The 21,804-nt window shown below is 56.3% G+C and overlaps 1 protein-coding gene across 2 annotated transcripts in view; it reads right to left on the reverse strand.

Annotated features, from left to right (window-relative positions):
• The window catches only part of LOC140207310 (uncharacterized), a 54,430-nt gene that overhangs the window by 24,184 nt on the left and 8,442 nt on the right, over nt 1-21,804 (reverse strand). For both annotated transcript variants that reach the window (XM_072275813.1, XM_072275814.1), the window contains exons 3-4: nt 20,997-21,139; nt 16,559-16,648 (exon numbers count right to left, since the gene is read on the reverse strand). In XM_072275813.1, the coding sequence (XP_072131914.1) occupies nt 16,559-16,625 (67 nt within the window). In that variant the 5' untranslated portion in view covers nt 16,626-16,648; nt 20,997-21,139. The remainder of the gene's footprint in view (nt 1-16,558; nt 16,649-20,996; nt 21,140-21,804) is intronic.

Genomic DNA, 21,804 nt, shown 5'->3' on the forward strand with positions numbered 1-21,804 from the left:
CCCGGGGTCAGACACAGAGTGAATCACATTCCAAACCGTCCCATCACACACTCCCAGGGTCAGAGACACAGAGTGAATCACATTCCACACCGTCCCATCACACGCTCCCGGGGTGAGACACAGAGTGAATCTCCCTCTACACCGTCCCATCACACACTCCCGGGGTCAGACACAGAGTGAATCTCCCTCCACACCGTCCCATCACACACTCCCGGGGTCAGACATAGAGTGAATCTCCCTCCACACCGTCCCATCACACACTCCCGGGGTCAGAGACACAGAGTGAATCACATTCCACACCGTCCCACCACAAACCCCTGGGATCAGACACAGAGTGAATCACCTTCCACACCGTCCCATCACACACTCCCGGGGTTAGACACAGAGTGAATCTCCCTCCACACCGTCCCATGACACACTCCTGAGGTCAGACACAGAGTGAATCACCCTCCACACCGTCCCATCACACACTCCCGGGGTCAGACACAGGATGAGTCTCCCTCCACACCGTCCCATCACACACTCCCGGGGTCAGACACAGAGTGAATCACATTCCACACCGTCCCACCACAAACTCCTGGGGTCAGACACAGAGTGAATCACCTTCCACACCGTCCCATCACACATTCCCGGGGTCAGACACAGGATGAGTCTCCCTCCACACCGTCCCATCACACACTCCCGGGGTCAGACACAGAGTGAATCACATTCCACACCGTCCCACCACAAACTCCTGGGGTCAGACACAGAGTGAATCACCTTCCACACCGTCCCATTGCACATCCCGGGGTCAGACACAGAGTGAATCTCCTTCAACACCGTCCGATCACACACTGCCCGGGTCAGACACAGGATGAGTCTCCCTCCACACCGTCCCATCACACACTCCTGGGGTCAGACACAGAGTGAATCACCTTCCACACCGTCCCATCACACGCTCCCGTGGTCAGACACGCAGTCAATCACCTTCCACACCGTCCCATCGCACACTCCCGGGGTCAGACACAGAGTGAATCTCCCTCCGCACCGTCCCATCACACACTCCCGGGGTCAGACACAGAGTGAATCTCCCTCCGCACCGTCCCATCACACACTCCCGGAGTCAGACACAGAGTGAATCACATTCCACACCGTCCCAACACAAACTCCTGGGGTCAGACACAGAGTGAATCACCTTCCACACCGTCCCATCACATTCCCGGGGTCAGACACAGAGTGAATCTCCCTCCACACCGTTCAGTCACACATTCCCGGGGTCAGACACAGAGTGAATCTCCCTCCACACCGTCGCATCACACACTCCCGGGGTTAGACACAGAGTGAATCTCCCTCCACACCGTCCCATCACACACTCCAGGGGTCAGACACAGAGTGAATCTCCCTCCACACCGTCCCATCACACACTCCCGGGGTCAGACACAGAGTGAATCTCCCTCCAAACCGTCCCATCACACACTCCCGGGGTCAGACACAGAGTGAATCTCCCTCCACACCGTCCCATCACACACTCCCGGGTTCAGACACAGAGTGAATCACATTCCACACCGTCCCTTCACACACTCCCGGGGTCAGAGACACAGAGTGAATCACATTCCACACCGTCCCATCACACACTCCCGGGGTCAGACACAGAGTGAATCTCCCTCCACACCGTCCCATGACACACTCCTGAGGTCAGACACAGAGTGAATCACCCTCCACACCGTCCCATCACACACTCCCGGGGTCAGACACAGGATGAGTCTCCCTCCACACCGTCCCATCACACACTCCCGGGGTCAGACACAGAGTGAATCTCCCTCCACACCGTCCCATCACACACACCCGGGGTCAGACACAGAGTGAATCACCTTCCACACCGTCCCATCACACACTCCCGGGGTCAAACACTGAGTGAATTTCCCTCCACACCGTTCAGTCACACACTCACGGGGTCAGACACAGAGTGAATCTCCCTCCACACCGTCCCATCATACACTCCCGTGGTCAGACACAGAGTGAATCTCCCTCCACACCGTCCCATCACACACTCCCGGGGTCAGACACACAGTGAATCACATTCCACACCGTCCCACCACAAACTCCTGGGGTCAGACACAGTGTGAAACACCTTCCACACCGTCCCATCACACACTCCCGGGGTCAGACACAGAGTGAAACTCCCTCCACACCGTTCAGTCACACACTCCCGGGGTCAGACACAGAGTGAATCTCCCTCCACACCGTCCCATCACACACTCCCGGGGTCAGACACAGAGTTTATCTCCCTCCACACCGTCCCATCACACACTCCCGGGGTCAGACACAGAGTGAATCTCCCTCCACACCGTCCCATCACACACTCCCGGGGTCAGACACAGAGTGAATTTCCCTCCACACCGTTCAGTCACACACTCCCGGGGTCAGACACAGAGTGAATCTCCCTCCACACAGTCCCATCACACACTCCCGTGGTCAGATACAGAGTGAATCTCCCTCCACACCGTCCCATCACACACTCCCGGGGTCAGACACACAGTGAATCACATTCCACACCGTCCCACCACAAACTCCTGGGGTCAGACACAGAGTGAAACACCTTCCCCACTGTCCCATCACACACTCCCGGGGTCAGACACAGAGTGAATTCCCTCCACACCGTCCCATCACACACTCCCGGGGTCAGACACACAGTTTATCTCCCTCCACACCGTCCCATCACACACTCCCGGGGTCAGACACAGAGTGAATCTCCCTCCACACCGTCCCATCACACACTCCCGGGGTCAGACACAGAGTGAATCTCCCTCCACACCGTCCCATCACACACTCCCGGGGTCAGTCACAGAGTGAATCTCCCTCCACACCGTCCCATCACACACTCCCGGGGTCAGACACAGAGTGAATCTCCCTCCACACCGTCCCATCACACACTCCCGGGGTCAGACACAGAGTGAATCACATTCCACACCGTCCCATCACACACTCCCGGGGTCAGACACACTGAGTGAATCTCCCTCCACACCGTCCCATCACACACTCCCGGGGTCAGACACAGAGTGAATCTCCCTCCACACCGTCCCATCACACACTCCCGGGGTCAGACACACAGTGAATCTCCCTCCACACCGTTCCATCACACACTCCTGGGGTCAGACACACAGTGAATCACATTCCACACCGTCCCACCACAAACTCCTGGGGTCAGACACAGAGTGAAACACCTTCCACACCGTCCCATCACACACTCCCGGGGTCAGACACGCATTGAATCTCCCTCCACACCGTTCAGTCACACACTCCCGGGGTCAGACACAGAGTGAATCTCCCTCCACACCGTCCCATCACACACTCCCGGGGTCAGACACAGAGTGAATCTCCCTCTACACCGTCCCATCACACACTCCCGGGGTCAGACACAGAGTGAATCTCCCTCCACACCGTCCCATCACACACTCCCGTTGTCAGACACAGAGTGAATCTCCCATAACACCGTCCCATCACACACTCCCGGGGTCAGTCACAGAGAGAATCTCCCTCCACACCGTCCCATCACACACTCCCGGGGACAGACACAGAGTGAATCTCCCTCCACACCGTCCCATCACACACTCCCGGGTTCAGACACAGAGTGAATCACATTCCACACCGTCCCATCACACACTCCCGGGGTCAGACACAGAGTGAATCTCCCTCCACACCGTCCCATCACACACTCCCGGGGTCAGACACAGAGTGAATCTCCCTCCACACCGTCCCATCACACACTCCCGGCGTCAGACACAGAGTGAATCTCCCTCCGCACCGTCCCATCACACACTCCCGGGGTCAGACACAGAGTGAATCTCCCTCCGCACCGTCCCATCACACACTCCCGGAGTCAGACACAGAGTGAATCACATTCCACACCGTCCCACCACAAACTCCTGGGGTCAGACACAGAGTGAATCACCTTCCACACCGTCCCATCACACGTTCCCGGGGTCAGTCACAGAGTGAATCTCCCTCCACACCGTTCAGTCACACACTCCCGGGGTCAGACACAGAGTGAATCTCCTTCCACACCGTCCCATCACACACTCCCGGGGTCAGACACAGAGTGAATCTCCCTCCACACCGTCCCATCACACACTCCCGGGGTCAGACACAGAGTGAATCTCCCTCCACACCGTCCCATCACACACTCCGGTGGTCAGACACAGAGTGAATCTCCCTCCACACCGTCCCATCACACACTCCCGGGGTCAGTCACAGAGTGAATCTCCCTCCACACCGTCCCATCACACACTCCCGGGGTCAGACACAGAGTGAATCTCCCTCCACACCGTCCCATCACACACTCCCGGGGTCAGACACAGAGTGAATCACATTCCACACCGTCCCATCACACACTCCCAGGGTCAGAGACACAGAGTGAATCACATTCCACACCGTCCCATCACACGCTCCCGGGGTCAGACACAGAGTGAATCTCCCTCTACACCGTCCCATCACACACTCCCGGGGTCAGACACAGAGTGAATCTCCCTCCACACCGTCCCATCACACACTCCCGGGGTCAGACATAGAGTGAATCTCCCTCCACACCGTCCCATCACACACTCCCGGGGTCAGAGACACAGAGTGAATCACATTCCACACCGTCCCACCACAAACCCCTGGGATCAGACACAGAGTGAATCACCTTCCACACCGTCCCATCACACACTCCCGGGGTCAGACACAGAGTGAATCTCCCTCCACACCGTCCCATGACACACTCCTGAGGTCAGACACAGAGTGAATCACCCTCCACACCGTCCCATCACACACTCCCGGGGTCAGACACAGGATGAGTCTCCCTCCACACCGTCCCATCACACACTCCCGGGGTCAGACACAGAGTGAATCACATTCCACACCGTCCCACCACAAACTCCTGGGGTCAGACACAGAGTGAATCACCTTCCACACCGTCCCATCACACATTCCCGGGGTCAGACACAGGATGAGTCTCCCTCCACACCGTCCCATCACACACTCCGTTGGTCAGACACAGAGTGAATCTCCCTCCACACCGTCCCATCACACACTCCCGGGGTCAGACACAGAGTGAATCACCTTCCACACCGTCCCATCACACGCTCCCGTGGTCAGACACGCAGTCAATCACCTTCCACACCGTCCCATCGCACACTCCCGGGGTCAGACACAGAGTGAATCTCCCTCCACACCGTCCCATCACACACTCCCGGGGTCAGACACAGAGTGAATCTCCCTCCACCCCGTCCCATCACACACTCCCGGGGTCAGACACAGAGTGAATCACATTCCACACCATCCCACCACAAACTCCTGTGGTCAGACACAGAGTGAATCACCTTCCACACCGTCCCATCACACACTCCCGGGGTCAGACACAGAGTGAATCTCCCTCCACACCGTTCAGTCACACACTCCCGGGGTCAGACACAGAGTGAATCTCTTTCCACACCGTCCCATCACACACTCCCGGGGTCAGACACAGAGTGAATCTCCCTCCACACCGTCCCATCACACACTCTCGGGGTCAGACACAGAGTGAATCTCCCTCCACACCGTCCCATCACACACTCCCGGGTTCAGACACAGAGTGAATCTCCCTCCACACCGTCCCATCACACACTCCCGGGGTCAGTCACAGAGTGAATCTCCCTCCACACCGTCCCATCACACACTCCCGGGTTCAGACACAGAGTGAATCTCCCTCCACACCGTCCCATCATACACTCCCGTGGTCAGACACAGAGTGAATCTCCCTCCACACCGTCCCATCACACACTCCCGGGGTCAGACACACAGTGAATCACATTCCACACCGTCCCACCACAAACTCCTGGGGTCAGACACAGTGTGAAACACCTTCCACACCGTCCCATCACACACTCCCGGGGTCAGACACAGAGTGAATCTCCCTCCACACCGTTCAGTCACACACTCCCGGGGTCAGACACAGAGTGAATCTCCCTCCACACCGTCCCATGACACACTCCCGGGGTCAGACACAGAGTTTATCTCCCTCCACACCGTCCCATCACACACTCCCGGGGTCAGACACAGAGTGAATCTCCCTCCACACCGTCCCATCACACACTCCCGGGGTCAGACACAGAGTGAATCTCCCTCCACACCGTCCCATCACACACTCCGGTGGTCAGACACAGAGTGAATCTCCCTCCACACCGTCCCATCACACACTCCCGGGGTCAGTCACAGAGTGAATCTCCCTCCACACCGTCCCATCACACACTCCCGGGGTCAGACAAAGAGTGAATCTCCCTCCACACCGTCCCATCACACACTCCCGGGGTCAGACACAGAGTGAATCACATTCCAAACCGTCCCATCACACACTCCCAGGGTCAGAGACACAGAGTGAATCACATTCCACACCGTCCCATCACACGCTCCCGGGGTCAGACACAGAGTGAATCTCCCTCTACACCGTCCCATCACACACTCCCGGGGTCAGACACAGAGTGAATCTCCCTCCACACCGTCCCATCACACACTCCCGGGGTCAGACATAGAGTGAATCTCCCTCCACACCGTCCCATCACACACTCCCGGGGTCAGAGACACAGAGTGAATCACATTCCACACCGTCCCACCACAAACCCCTGGGATCAGACACAGAGTGAATCACCTTCCACACCGTCCCATCACACACTCCCGGGGTTAGACACAGAGTGAATCTCCCTCCACACCGTCCCATGACACACTCCTGAGGTCAGACACAGAGTGAATCACCCTCCACACCGTCCCATCACACACTCCCGGGGTCAGACACAGAATGAGTCTCCCTCCACACCGTCCCATCACACACTCCCGGGGTCAGACACAGAGTGAATCACATTCCACACCGTCCCACCACAAACTCCTGGGGTCAGACACAGAGTGAATCACCTTCCACACCGTCCCATCACACATTCCCGGGGTCAGACACAGGATGAGTCTCCCTCCACACCGTCCCATCACACACTCCCGGGGTCAGACACAGAGTGAATCACATTCCACACCGTCCCACCACAAACTCCTGGGGTCAGACACAGAGTGAATCACCTTCCACACCGTCCCATTGCACATCCCGGGGTCAGACACAGAGTGAATCTCCTTCAACACCGTCCGATCACACACTGCCCGGGTCAGACACAGGATGAGTCTCCCTCCACACCGTCCCATCACACACTCCTGGGGTCAGACACAGAGTGAATCACCTTCCACACCGTCCCATCACACGCTCCCGTGGTCAGACACGCAGTCAATCACCTTCCACACCGTCCCATCGCACACTCGCGGGGTCAGACACAGAGTGAATCTCCCTCCACACCGTCCCATCACACACTCCCGGGGTCAGACACAGAGTGAATCTCCCTCCACCCCGTCCCATCACACACTCCCGGGGTCAGACACAGAGTGAATCACATTCCACACCATCCCACCACAAACTCCTGGGGTCAGACACAGAGTGAATCACCTTCCACACCGTCCCATCACACACTCCCGGGGTCAGACACAGAGTGAATCTCCCTCCACACCGTTCAGTCACACACTCCCGGGGTCAGACACAGAGTGAATCTCTTTCCACACCGTCCCATCACACACTCCCGGGGTCAGACACAGAGTGAATCTCCCTCCACACCGTCCCATCACACACTCTCGGGGTCAGACACAGAGTGAATCTCCCTCCACACCGTCCCATCACACACTCCCGGGTTCAGAGACAGAGTGAATCTCCCTCCACACCGTCCCATCACACACTCCCGGGGTCAGTCACAGAGTGAATCTCCCTCCACACCGTCCCATCACACACTCCCGGGTTCAGACACAGAGTGAATCTCCCTCCACACCGTCCCATCATACACTCCCGTGGTCAGACACAGAGTGAATCTCCCTCCACACCGTCCCATCACACACTCCCGGGGTCAGACACACAGTGAATCACATTCCACACCGTCCCACCACAAACTCCTGGGGTCAGACACAGTGTGAAACACCTTCCACACCGTCCCATCACACACTCCCGGGGTCAGACACAGAGTGAATCTCCCTCCACACCGTTCAGTCACACCTCCGGGGTCAGACACAGAGTGAATCTCCCTCCACACCGTCCCATGACACACTCCCGGGGTCAGACACAGAGTTTATCTCCCTCCACACCGTCCCATCACACACTCCCGGGGTCAGACACAGAGTGAATCTCCCTCCACACCGTCCCATCACACACTCCCGGGGTCAGACACAGAGTGAATTTCCCTCCACACCGTTCAGTCACACACTCCCGGGGTCAGACACAGAGTGAATCTCCCTCCACACAGTCCCATCACACACTCCCGTGGTCAGACACAGAGAGAATCTCCCTCCACACCGTCCCATCACACACTCCCGGGGTCAGACACACAGTGAATCACATTCCACACCGTCCCACCACAAACTCCTGGGGTCAGACACAGAGTGAAACACCTTCCCCACTGTCCCATCACACACTCCCGGGGTCAGACACAGAGTGAATCTCCCTCCACACCGTCCCATCACACACTCCCGGGGTCAGACACACAGTTTATCTCCCTCCACACCGTCCCATCACACACTCCCGGGGTCAGACACAGAGTGAATCTCCCTCCACACCGTCCCATCACACACTCCCGGGGTCAGACACAGAGTGAATCACATTCCACACCGTCCCATCACACACTCCCGGGGTCAGACACAGAGTGAATCTCCCTCCACACCGTCCCATCACACACTCCCGGGGTCAGACACAGAGTGAATCTCCCTCCACACCGTCCCATCACACAATCCCGGGGTCAGACACAGAGTGAATCACATTCCACACCGTCCCATCACACACTCCCGGGGTCAGACACTCTGAGTGAATCTCCCTCCACACCGTCCCATCACACACTCCCGGGGTCAGACACAGAGTGAATCACATTCCACACCGTCCCATCACACACTCCCGGGTTCAGACACAGAGTGAATCTCCCTCCACACCGTCCCATCACACACTCCCGGGGTCAGACACAGAGTGAATCTCCCTCCACACCGTCCCATCACACACTCCCGGGGTCAGACACAGAGTGAGTCTCCCTCCGCACCGTCCCATCACACACTCCCGTGGTCAGACACAGAGTGAATCTCCCTCCACACCGTCCCATCACACACTCCCGGGGTCAGACACACAGTGAATCACATTCCACACCGTCCCACCACAAACTCCTGGGGTCAGACACAGAGTGAAACACCTTCCACACCGTCCCATCACACACTCCCGGGGTCAGACACACATTGAATCTCCCTCCACACCGTTCAGTCACACACTCCCGGGGTCAGACACAGAGTGAATCTCCCTCCACACCGTCCCATCACACACTCCCGGGGTCAGACACAGAGTGAATCTCCCTCTACACCGTCCCATCACACACTCCCGGGGTCAGACACAGAGTGAATCTCCCTCCACACCGTCCCATCACACACTCCCGTTGTCAGACACAGAGTGAATCTCCCTTAACACCGTCCCATCACACACACCCGGGGTCAGTCACAGAGAGAATCTCCCTCCACACCGTCCGATCACACACTCCCGGGGACAGACACAGAGTGAATCTCCCTCCACACCGTCCCATCACACACTCCCGGGGTCAGACACAGAGTGAATCACATTCCACACCGTCCCGTCACACACTCCCGGGGTCAGACACAGAGTGAATCTCCCTCCACACCGTCCCATCACACACTCCCGGGTTCAGACACAGAGTGAATCACATTCCACACCGTCCCATCACACACTCCCGGGGTCAGACACAGAGTGAATCTCCCTCCACACCGTCCCAATCACACACTCCCGGGGTCAGACACAGAGTGAATCTCCCTCCACACCGTCCCATCACACACTCCCGGGGTCAGACACAGAGTGAATCTCCCTCCGCACCGTCCCATCACACACTCCCGGGGTCAGACACAGAGTGAATCTCCCTCCGCACCGTCCCATCACACACTCCCGGAGTCAGACACAGAGTGAATCACATTCCACACCGTCCCACCACAAACTCCTGGGGTCAGACACAGAGTGAATCACCTTCCACACCGTCCCATCACACGTTCCCGGGGTCAGTCACAGAGTGAATCTCCCTCCACACCGTTCAGTTACACACTCCCGGGGTCAGACACAGAGTGAATCTCCCTCCACACCGTCCCATCACACACTCCCGGGGTCAGACACAGAGTGAATCTCCCTCCACACCGTCCCATCACACACTCCCGGGGTCAGACACAGAGTGAATCTCCCTCCACACCGTCCCATCACACACTCCGGTGGTCAGACACAGAGTGAATCTCCCTCCACACCGTCCCATCACACACTCCCGGGGTCAGTCACAGAGTGAATCTCCCTCCACACCGTCCCATCACACACTCCCGGGGTCAGACACAGAGTGAATCACATTCCACACCGTCCCATCACACACTCCCAGGGTCAGAGACACAGAGTGAATCACATTCCACACCGTCCCATCACATGCTCCCGGGGTCAGACACAGAGTGAATCTCCCTCCACACCGTCCCATCACACACTCCCGTTGTCAGACACAGAGTGAATCTCCCTTAACACCGTCCCATCACACACTCCCGGGGTCAGTCACAGAGAGAATCTCCCTCCACACCGTCCCATCACACACTCCCGGGGACAGACACAGAGTGAATCTCCCTCCACACCGTCCCATCACACACTCCCGGGGTCAGACACAGAGTGAATCACATTCCACACCGTCCCGTCACACACTCCCGGGGTCAGACACAGAGTGAATCTCCCTCCACACCGTCCCATCACACACTCCCGGGTTCAGACACAGAGTGAATCACATTCCACACCGTCCCATCACACACTCCCGGGGTCAGACACAGAGTGAATCTCCCTCCACACCGTCCCAATCACACACTCCCGGGGTCAGACACAGAGTGAATCTCCCTCCACACCGTCCCATCACACACTCCCGGGGTCAGACACAGAGTGAATCTCCCTCCGCACCGTCCCATCACACACTCCCGGGGTCAGACACAGAGTGAATCTCCCTCCGCACCGTCCCATCACACACTCCCGGAGTCAGACACAGAGTGAATCACATTACACACCGTCCCACCACAAACTCCTGGGGTCAGACACAGAGTGAATCACCTTCCACACCGTCCCATCACACGTTCCCGGGGTCAGTCACAGAGTGAATCTCCCTCCACACCGTTCAGTCACACACTCCCGGGGTCAGACACAGAGTGAATCTCCCTCCACACCGTCCCATCACACACTCCGGGGTCAGACACAGAGTGAATCTCCCTCCACACCGTCCCATCACACACTCCCGGGGTCAGACACAGAGTGAATCTCCCTCCACACCGCCCCATCACACACTCCGGTGGTCAGACACAGAGTGAATCTCCCTCCACACCGTCCCATCACACACTCCCGGGGTCAGTCACAGAGTGAATCTCCCTCCACACCGTCCCATCACACACTCCCGGGGTCAGACACAGAGTGAATCTCCCTCCACACCGTCCCATCACACACTCCCGGGGTCAGACACAGAGTGAATCACATTCCACACCGTCCCATCACACACTCCCAGGGTCAGAGACACAGAGTGAATCACATTCCACACCGTCCCATCACATGCTCCCGGGGTCAGACACAGAGTGAATCTCCCTCCACACCGTCCCATCACACACTCCCGGGGTCAGACACAGAGTGAATCTCCCTCCACACCGTCCCATCACACACTCCCGGGGTCAGACATAGAGTGAATCTCCCTCCACACCGTCCCATCACACACTCCCGGGGTCAGAGACACAGAGTGAATCACATTCCACACCGTCCCACCACAAACTCCTGGGATCAGACACAGAGTGAATCACCTTCCACACCGTCCCATCACACATTCCCGGGGTCAGACACAGGATGAGTCTCCCTCCACACCGTCCCATCACACACTCCCGGGTTCAGACACAGAGTGAATCACATTCCACACCGTCCCACCACAAACTCCTGGGGTCAGACACAGAGTGAATCACCTTCCACACCGTCCCATCACACATTCCCGGGGTCAGACACAGGATGAGTCTCCCTCCACACCGTCCCATCGCACGTCCCGGGGTCAGACACAGAGTGAAACTCCTTCCACACCGTCTGATCACACACTGCCGGGGTCAGACACAGGATGAGTCTCCCTCCACACCGTCCCATCACACACTCCCGGGGTCAGACACAGAGTGAATCACCTTCCACACCGTCCCATCACACGCTCCCGTGGTCAGACACGCAGTCAATCACCTTCCACACCGTCCCATCGCACATTTCCGGGGTCAGGCACAGAATGAAGCTCCCTCCACACCGTCACATCATATACTCTCGGGGTCAGACACAGAGTAAAGCTCCGACCACACTGTCCCATCACACACTCCCGTGGTCAGACACAGAGTGAATCTCCCTCCACACCGTCCCATCACACACTCCCGGGGTCAGACACACAGTGAATCACATTCCACACCGTCCCACCACAAACTCCTGGGGTCAGACACAGAGTGAAACACCTTCCACACTGTCCCATCACACACTCCCGGGGTCAGACACAGAGTGAATCTCCCTCCACACCGTCCCATCACACACTCCCGGGGTCAGACACACAGTTTATCTCCCTCCACACCGTCCCATCACACACTCCCGGGGCCAGACACAGAGTGAATCTCCCTCCACACCGTCCCATACCACACTCCCGGGGTCAGACACAGAGTGAATCTCCCTCCACACCGTCCCATCACACACTCCCGGGGTCAGTCACAGAGTGAATCTCCCTCCACACCGTCCCATCACACACTCCCGGGGTCAGACACAGAGTGAATCTCCCTCCACACCGTGCCATCACACACTCCCGGGGTCAGACACAGAGTGAATCACATTCCATACCGTCCCATCACACACTCCCGGGTTCAGACACAGAGTGAATCTCCCTCCACACCGTCCCATCACACACTCCCGGGGTCAGACACAGAGTGAATCTCCCTCCACACCGTCCCATCACACACTCCCGGGGTCAGACACACAGTGAATCACATTCCACACCGTCCCATCACACACTCCCGGGTTCAGACACAGAGTGAATCTCCCTCCACACCGTCCCATCACACACTCCCGGGGTCAGACACAGAGTGAATCTCCCTCCGCACCGTCCCATCACACACTCCCGTGGTCAGACACAGAGTGAATCTCCCTCCACACCGTCCCATCACACACTCCCGGGGTCAGACACACAGTGAATCACATTCCACACCGTCCCACCACAAACTCCTGGGGTCAGACACAGAGTGAAACACCTTCCACACCGTCCCATCACACACTCCCGGGGTCAGACACAGAGTGAATCTCCCTCCACACCGTTCAGTCACACACTCCCGGGGTCAGACACAGAGTGAATCTCCCTCCACACCGTCCCATCACACACTCCCGGGGTCAGACACAGAGTGAATCTCCCTCTACACCGTCCCATCACACACTCCCGGGGTCAGACACAGAGTGAATCTCCCTCCACACCGTCCCATCACACACTCCCGGGGTCAGACACAGAGTGAATCTCCCTTAACACCGTCCCATCACACACTCCCGGGGTCAGTCACAGAGAGAATCTCCCTCCACACCGTCCCATCACACACTCCCGGGGTCAGACACAGAGTGAATCTCCCTCCACACCGTCCCATCACACACTCCCGGGGTCAGACACAGAGTGAATCACATTCCACACCGTCCCATCACACACTCCCGGGGTCAGACACACAGAGTGAATCTCCCTCCACACCGTCCCGTCACACACTCCCGGGGTCAGACACAGAGTGAATCTCCCTCCACACCGTCCCATCACACACTCCCGGGTTCAGACACAGAGTGAATCACATTCCACACCGTCCCATCACACACTCACGGGGTCAGACACAGAGTGAATCTCCCTCCACACCGTCCCATCACACACTCCCGGGGTCAGACACAGAGTGAATCTCCCTCCACACCGTCCCATCACACACTCCCGGGGTCAGACACAGAATGAATCTCCCTCCGCACCGTCCCATCACACACTCCCGGAGTCAGACACAGAGTGAATCTCCCTCCGCACCGTCCCATCACACACTCCCGGAGTCAGACACAGAGTGAATCACATTCCACACCGTCCGACCACAAACTCCTGGGGTCAGACACAGAGTGAATCACCTTCCACACCGTCCCATCACACATTCCCGGGGTCAGTCACAGAGTGAATCTCCCTCCACACCGTTCAGTCACACACTCCCGGGGTCAGACACAGAGTGAATCTCCCTCCACACCGTCCCATCACACACTCCCGGGCTCAGACACAGAGTGAATCTCCCTCCACACCGTCCCATCACACACTCCCGGGGTCAGACACAGAGTGAATCTCCCTCCACACCGTCCCATCACACACTCCCGGGGTCAGTCACAGAGTGAATCTCCCTCCACACCGTCCCATCACACACTCCCGGGGTCAGACACAGAGTGAATCTCCCTCCACACCGTCCCATCACACACTCCCGGGGTCAGACACAGAGTGAATCACATTCCACACCGTCCCATCACACACTCCCGGGGTCAGTGACACAGAGTGAATCACATTCCACACCGTCCCATCACACGCTCCCGGGGTCAGACACAGAGTGAATCTCCCTCCACACCGTCCCATCACACACTCCCGGGGTCAGACACAGAGTGAATCTCCCTCCACACCGTCCCATCACACACTCCCGGGGTCAGACATAGAGTGAATCTCCCTCCACACCGTCCCAACACACACTCCCGGGGTCAGACACAGAGTGAATCTCCCTCCACACCATCCCATCACACACTCCCGGGGTCAGTCACAGAGTGAATCTCCCTCCACACCGTCCCTTCACACGCTCCCGGGGTCAGACACAGAGTGAATCTCCCTCCACACCGTCCCATCACACACTCCCGGGGTCAGACACAGAGTGAATCACATTCCACACCGTCCCATCACACACTCCCGGGGTCAGTGACACAGAGTGTATCACATTCCACACCGTCCCATCACACGCTCCCGGGGTCAGACACAGAGTGAATCTCCCTCCACACCGTCCCATCACACACTCCCGGGGTCAGACACAGGGTGAATCTCCCTCCACACCGTCCCATCACACACTCCCGGGGTCAGACATAGAGTGAATCTCCCTCCACACCGTCCCATCACGCACTCCCGGGGTCAGAGACACAGAGTGAATCACATTCCACACCGTCCCACCACAAACTCCTGGGATCAGACACAGAGTGAATCACCTTCCACACCGTCCCATCACACATTCCCGGGGTCAGACACAGGATGAGTCTCCCTCCACACCTTCCCATCACACACTCCCGGGGTCAGACACAGATTGAATCACATTCCACACCGTCCCACCACAAACTCCTGGGGTCAGACACAGAGTGAATCACCTTCCACACCGTCCCATCACACATTCCCGGGGTTAGACACAGGATGAGTCTCCCTCCACACCGTCCCATCACACACTCCCGGGTTCAGACACAGAGTGAATCACATTCCACACCGTCCCACCACAAACTCCTGGGGTCAGACACAGAGTGAATCACCTTCCACACCGTCCCATCACACATTCCCGGGGTCAGACACAGGATGAGTCTCCCTCCACACCGTCCCATCGCACGTCCCGGGGTCAGACACAGAGTGAATCTCCTTCCACACCGTCTGATCACACACTGCCGGGGTCAGACACAGGATGAGTCTCCCTCCACACCGTCCCATCACACACTCCCGGGGTCAGACACAGAGTGAATCACCTTCCACACCGTCCCATCACACGCTCCCGTGGTCAGACACGCAGTCAATCACCTTCCACACCGTCCCATCGCACACTCCCGGGGTCAGACACAGAATGAAGCTCCCTCCACACCGTCACATCATATACTCTCGGGGTCAGACACAGAGTAAAGCTCCGTCCACACTGTCCCATCTCGCACTCCCGGGGTCAGACACAGAGTGAAACTCCCTCATTCCGTCCTATCTCACACTCCCAGAGTCAGACACAGAGTGAATCTCCCTCCACAGCGTTCCATCCAGCACTCCCGGGATCAGGCATCGAGTGAAACGCCCTCCCTCCATCCTATCCCGCACTCCTGGCATCAGACACAGAGTGACGCCCCTCCACACCGTCCCATCACATACTCCCGGGGCCGGAAACAGAGTGAATCTCCTTCCACACCGTCCTATCACACACTCCCGAGGTCAGACACAGAGTGAAGTCCCGTCCACTCCATCCGATCACACACACCCGGGGTCAGACACAGAGTGAATCTCCCTCCACACCGCCCATCACACACTCTCTCGGTCAGACACAGATTGAAGCTCCCTCCGCACCGTTCCATCTAGCATTCCGGGATCAGATACAGAGTGAAACTCCCTTCCTCCGTCCTATCTCACACTCCCGGGGTAAGAAACAGACTGAATCTCCCTCCCCTCCGTCTCTCTGCCCCCCTCACCTGGAGAAGGAGACCGGGCGTCCGTTTTTGTGAACTTCACATTCATGTAAGTCTCGCTGCCGTCCATCCTGTCGAGGGTCCTCTGCCGCTCTGAGCGCAGAAAGGGGAAGCAACCGTTGAGAGAGGAAGCCCGTGTTGAGAAGCGTGTCCGACCGAACAGCAACAAACAACAGATGAACAGCTGATAAGGCGAGGAACCGAGAACAGCCGGAGGAAGTGCGGGGAGGAGAGAGGATGAGGTCTTTCGAGAAAGTGTTTAGAACGGTGGGGAAGAGTAGTGAAAGTGGGGAGAAAGAGTGGGGTGGGAGAGACAGAGGGGAAGTTTGGTGTTTAGCGGAGAGAGTGAAGTGGGTGACGGGTAGTGTTGGGAGAGAGCGAACTGAGAGCGATAGAAATGGGGAAAGGAGGGAGAGAGAAAGGGGAGAAATAGAGAGAGGGAGATTCGGAGAGAGATTGGGAAAGAGACGGTGAAAACAGAGGGCGATCGAACGGGGTGAAGAAAGGGAGACAGAGATAGAATGAGAGGGAGCGGAGAGGACGATAGGGAGGAGAGAGTCAGCGATGTACAAAGGAAAGGAGTGCAGGAAGGGAAGAGGTGAGGGAGAAGGAATGCTGACGATGGAAGCAGAGAGGCATCGGAAGGCGAGAGGGGGGAGAGGAAAAGAAGGAGGGAAGTCGAGAAGGAGGGCAGGGATGAGGAAGGACGGAATGTCGGAGGGATCCGTGTCACTCATCCAGAGCCTCTCTTGTCCTGGAGATTTGCACCCCGTGGTTGGTTCCTGATTTGTGCGTCGGACGCTCCCACAGGTCCGGACCATCGCTGGGGCTTCAGACGCTCTGTCTGGGAGGAACCACGGCCCCGGGACGAAGCCCCATCATCCACCGAGGTGAATGAGCCCCCTCCCTCGGAGTGAGGTGAGCAGCTCCCCTCAAAACTCGTTCCTCGACTTCCTCGTCCAGTGACGCACTCTCTCTTTCCTTCCTTAATTCGTGGCATTCCCGCACCCCCCCCCCTCTTCTCTCTCTCTCTCTCTCTCTCTCTCTCTCTCTCTCTCTCTCTCTCTCTCTCTCTCTCTCTCTCTCTCTCTCTCACACACACACACACACACACAAACACGCACACACACAAACTATCTCTCTCAGCTGTTCCTCTCCCCATCACTCTCTCCACCTCTCCATCTCTCTCTCTCTCCTATTCCGGCGATGGGGGGGTCGGGAAGAGATTAGACACCATTTGGCCCGTGCCAGCCGGCTATCTCACCACTGCTCCCTCCTGTCTCCAAATCTCCCATTAACCGCTTTCCCCGCTCCTTCAGTCGTGTCTCCTCTCCGCCCCCCACCCAAACCCTCCACACCAGCGGATCACACGCTCCCGGAGTCAGACACAGAGTGAGGCTCCCTCCGCACCGTCCCATCACACACTCCCGGGGTCAGACACAGAGTGAATCTCCCTCCACACCGTCCCACCGCACACTCCCGGGAGTTAGACACAGAGTGAATCTCCCTCCACACCGTCCCACCGCACACTCCCGGGAGTTAGACACAGAGTGAAGCTCCCTCCACACCGTCCCGTTGTTTCATGTTCTTTGTCAATGAAAAGTATTATTTTCTCGGGGTGTAGGGTCATAGTTTTAAGATGCTTGGAAGATGGTAGAAGGGGTTGTCGGAGGTATGTTTTTCACACAGAGTGTGGTGGGTTGCCACAGAGCGAGAATACACTTCCATCGATGGTTGGCGATGCGGAATCAATGGGGTCTTTTAAGACACTCTTAGATGGGAACTTTTTTCTATGGTTTTGTTAATGGACTTGACCCCGACTCCTACTTTCCACACAGCCATCTGTACCACAAAATCATTGACAAGCAATGTGATAAGTTGCAGTCCCAATACTGACTCCGTGACGAACACCACTAGTCACTGGCAGCCAACTAGAGAACGCCCCTTACATTCCCGCTGGCTGCCTCCTGCCTGCCAGTCATTCCTTTAGACATGCCGGTGTCATTCCTGTAACGCCATCGGATTTTAGCTTGTTAAGCAGCCTCAGGCATGGCACTTTATCAAATGCCTTCTGGATTGCCAGTCAATGATATCAGCTGCCTCTGCTTTGTCCAATCTGCTGGTTACTTCCTCAAAGAACTCTAATAGATGTGTCAGGCAAGATTTCCCTTGACAGGAACCAAGCTGACTTCGACTCATTTTATCATTAGTCACCAAGTGCCTCACAACCTCAAATTTCTTAATGGACTCCAACACTCCCCCAAACACTGACTTCAGGCTAACTGGCTAATAATTTCCTTTCTTTGGCCTTCCTCATTTCTTAAAGTGTGCAGTGACATTTGCAATCTTCCAGTCCTCCGGACCATGCCAGAATCAAGTGATTTTTGAAAGATCACCAATGAATCCGTTATCCCTTCAGCAACCTCTCTCAGGACTCTGGGATGCAGTCCATCTGGCCCAGGTGACTTATCCACCGGAAGAACTTTGAGTTTGCCAGGTACTTTTTCCATTGTAATCGCAACGGCACTCACTCCTGCACCCTGACACTCACGGACCACTGGTATAGTGCTAGTGTCTTCCACAGTGAAGACTGATGGAAAGTACCCATTAAGTTCATCTGTCATTTCTTTGTCGCCCATTACTACCTCACCACTCTCATTTTCCAGTGATTCAATATTAACTCGGAACTCCCCATTACTCTTCATACATTTTGTTTTAAGTGTTAGTATCCTGCTTTATGTTATTGGCTTGTTTGCCCTCATATTCCATCTTTTTCCTTCTTATCGTTTTTTAGTTGCCTTTTGTTGGATTTTAAAAGTGCAACAATCATCCACCTTCCCACTTACTTATGCTACCTTCTATGCCTTTTCCTTGGCTTTTATGCAGTCCTTAATTTCCTTTGTCAGCCACGGTTGCCTACACCAGCCGTCTGAGAACAACTGCTTCTGTGGGACATATCTATCCTGCGCCTTATGAAATATTCCCGAAATTCAGCCATCTCTGCTCTGCCGTCATCCCCGCCAGTATCCTCCTGCAATCCGCCTGGGCAGGCTCCTCTCTCATGCCTCTGACGGACACCACACTAAGCGCAGTCTCCCATTCTTTTCCCGCAGCGTAGTGTAGGTCACCATACTAGTCCCACTGTCCCACTCTCCACCTCACACCCTGTATCAGTCAGAAGAATAATCGCACTGCTGCACTATCTCCCCGCAGCCCCATCTCAGTCCCAAAAGAAATGACATCGTCCCGCTCTCTCCCCAGAGCCCTGAATCAGTCCCCATACTAATCACCTTGCCCACTCTCCCGGTCGAGCCCCAAGTCAGTCCCCAAACTACTCGCACTGCCCACGCCCTCACCACAGCACCCTGTAAGACTCCAAACTGAACCCACTGCCCCCCACTCCACACAGCCGTCAGTCACTGAGAACCTCACATGCATAGGCATTTTCCAATCCAGTAACGTCCGCTCCATCTAAGTTTTGGAAACAAAATCCTGGTAAATACATTTTCTTTCGTTACCACTCTGCATGGAACGTTATCGTTGGACCCTAGAAGTGTATAACGCAATAGGGCGGAGGGAATTTCGCACAGTTACTACCCGGCGGTGTGTGATGGGGCGGTGTGGAGGGAGATTCACTCTGTGTCTGACCCCGGGAGTGTGTGATGGGACGCTGTGGAGGGAGATTCACTCTGTGTCTGAACCCGGGAGTGTGTGATGGGACGGTGTGGAGGGAGTTTCAATCTATGTCTCTCCCGGGAGTGTACGATGAGGCCGTCTGTAGCGAGCATCACTCTGTGTATGACCCCGGGAGCTTGTAGTGCGACGGTGCAGAGGGCGATTCACTCTGCGTTTGAGCCCAGGGTTGTGTCATGGGATGGAGTGTGGGAGCTTCACTCTGCATGACCCCTTGAGTGCCTAATGGGACGGTGTGGAGGGAGATTCGCTCCGTGCCTGACCCTGCGAGTGTGTGATGGGACGCTGTGGAGGGAGCTTTACTATTTGTCTGATCCCGGGAGTGTGTGATGGGACGCTGTGGAGGGAGCTTTACTATTTGTGTTATCCCGGGAGTGTGTGATGGGACGCTGTGGAGGGAGCGTTACTATTTATCTGACAGCGCAAGTGTGTGATGGGAAAGTGTGGAGAGAGTTTCTCTGTCACACCTCGTGGGTGTGTGATGGGACGATATGGAGGGAGCTTTACTATTTGTCTTATCCCGGGAGTGTGTGGAGGGAGTTTCTCTGTCACGCCTCGTGGGTGTGCGATGGGACGATATGGAGGGAACGTGACTCTATATGAACCATGAAGTTTATGATGGGACGGTGTGGAGCGAGTGTCACTTTCTGTCTCACTCCGGGAGTGTGTGATGGGACGGTGTGGAGGGAGGATCGCTCTGTCAGGCCCCGGGCAGTTTGCGGACATCCTCACGTGGTATGGCACATACTTTTTCCTCGATTGAGTTCATTTCCAGCAGCTTTCAACCACACTTCGAATATTTTTGCTTCGCTCCAGCGTGAGATTTTGCCACCGTCGATATGAAATAACAAGCGCCTCTCCTGTTGACCCACCCCTGGAAACACATCTGTTCTGTAAATGGGGAACAGAGAACAGTGAGTGACGATATTGGGTTTTGCTGACCGAGAAACTTTGAACCCAGAGGGAGTCTTCATGTTGTTTCTGATATAAATAGTCGCGAGTACACTCACGAAAGGGAGATTACCCTGTAGCCATCCAGTTTTCGCAGAATCGCTCACTATAGACAACTGGCCTCATGATTTACAGACTAAGTTCAGGAACAGCTGTTACCCCTCAACCATCAGGAAGGAGGTCAGGAGCCTCGGGACTCACACCACTATGCTCAGGAACTGTTACTGGGGGAGATTCAGAAGGGAGTTCTCGGAAGTCCTGGATTCCAGGGTTGAGTTCACCTCATGAATCTGTTGACGATATAGGCGCTGGGTCCTGTTCACCTCCTGACGTTGTTCGCAAAGTTTCATTCACAGATGATCATAGACTGACGAGTCTGTAACACTGAGAGTGACGGTCAGGGGGAGAGTCAGTGGCACCGTGTTGAGGGGTGGGGGCGGGCGTTTCAGATTGTGGTGTGCTATCTACCCCTAGGGTTCATATTGTCTGTGGACTGTCACTTTAAGGAGAAAGAGGGAACCGAGACTGACTGTTTGGCTCTGTGTTAATTTCTACTGTCTGCAGAATTGCCTCGTTGCTCTGGTGACCAGCTCGTGTTATGTTTT

The sequence above is a fragment of the Mobula birostris genome, chromosome 13 (genome assembly GCF_030028105.1).
Source record: "Mobula birostris isolate sMobBir1 chromosome 13, sMobBir1.hap1, whole genome shotgun sequence".
NCBI lineage: Eukaryota > Metazoa > Chordata > Chondrichthyes > Myliobatiformes > Myliobatidae > Mobula > Mobula birostris.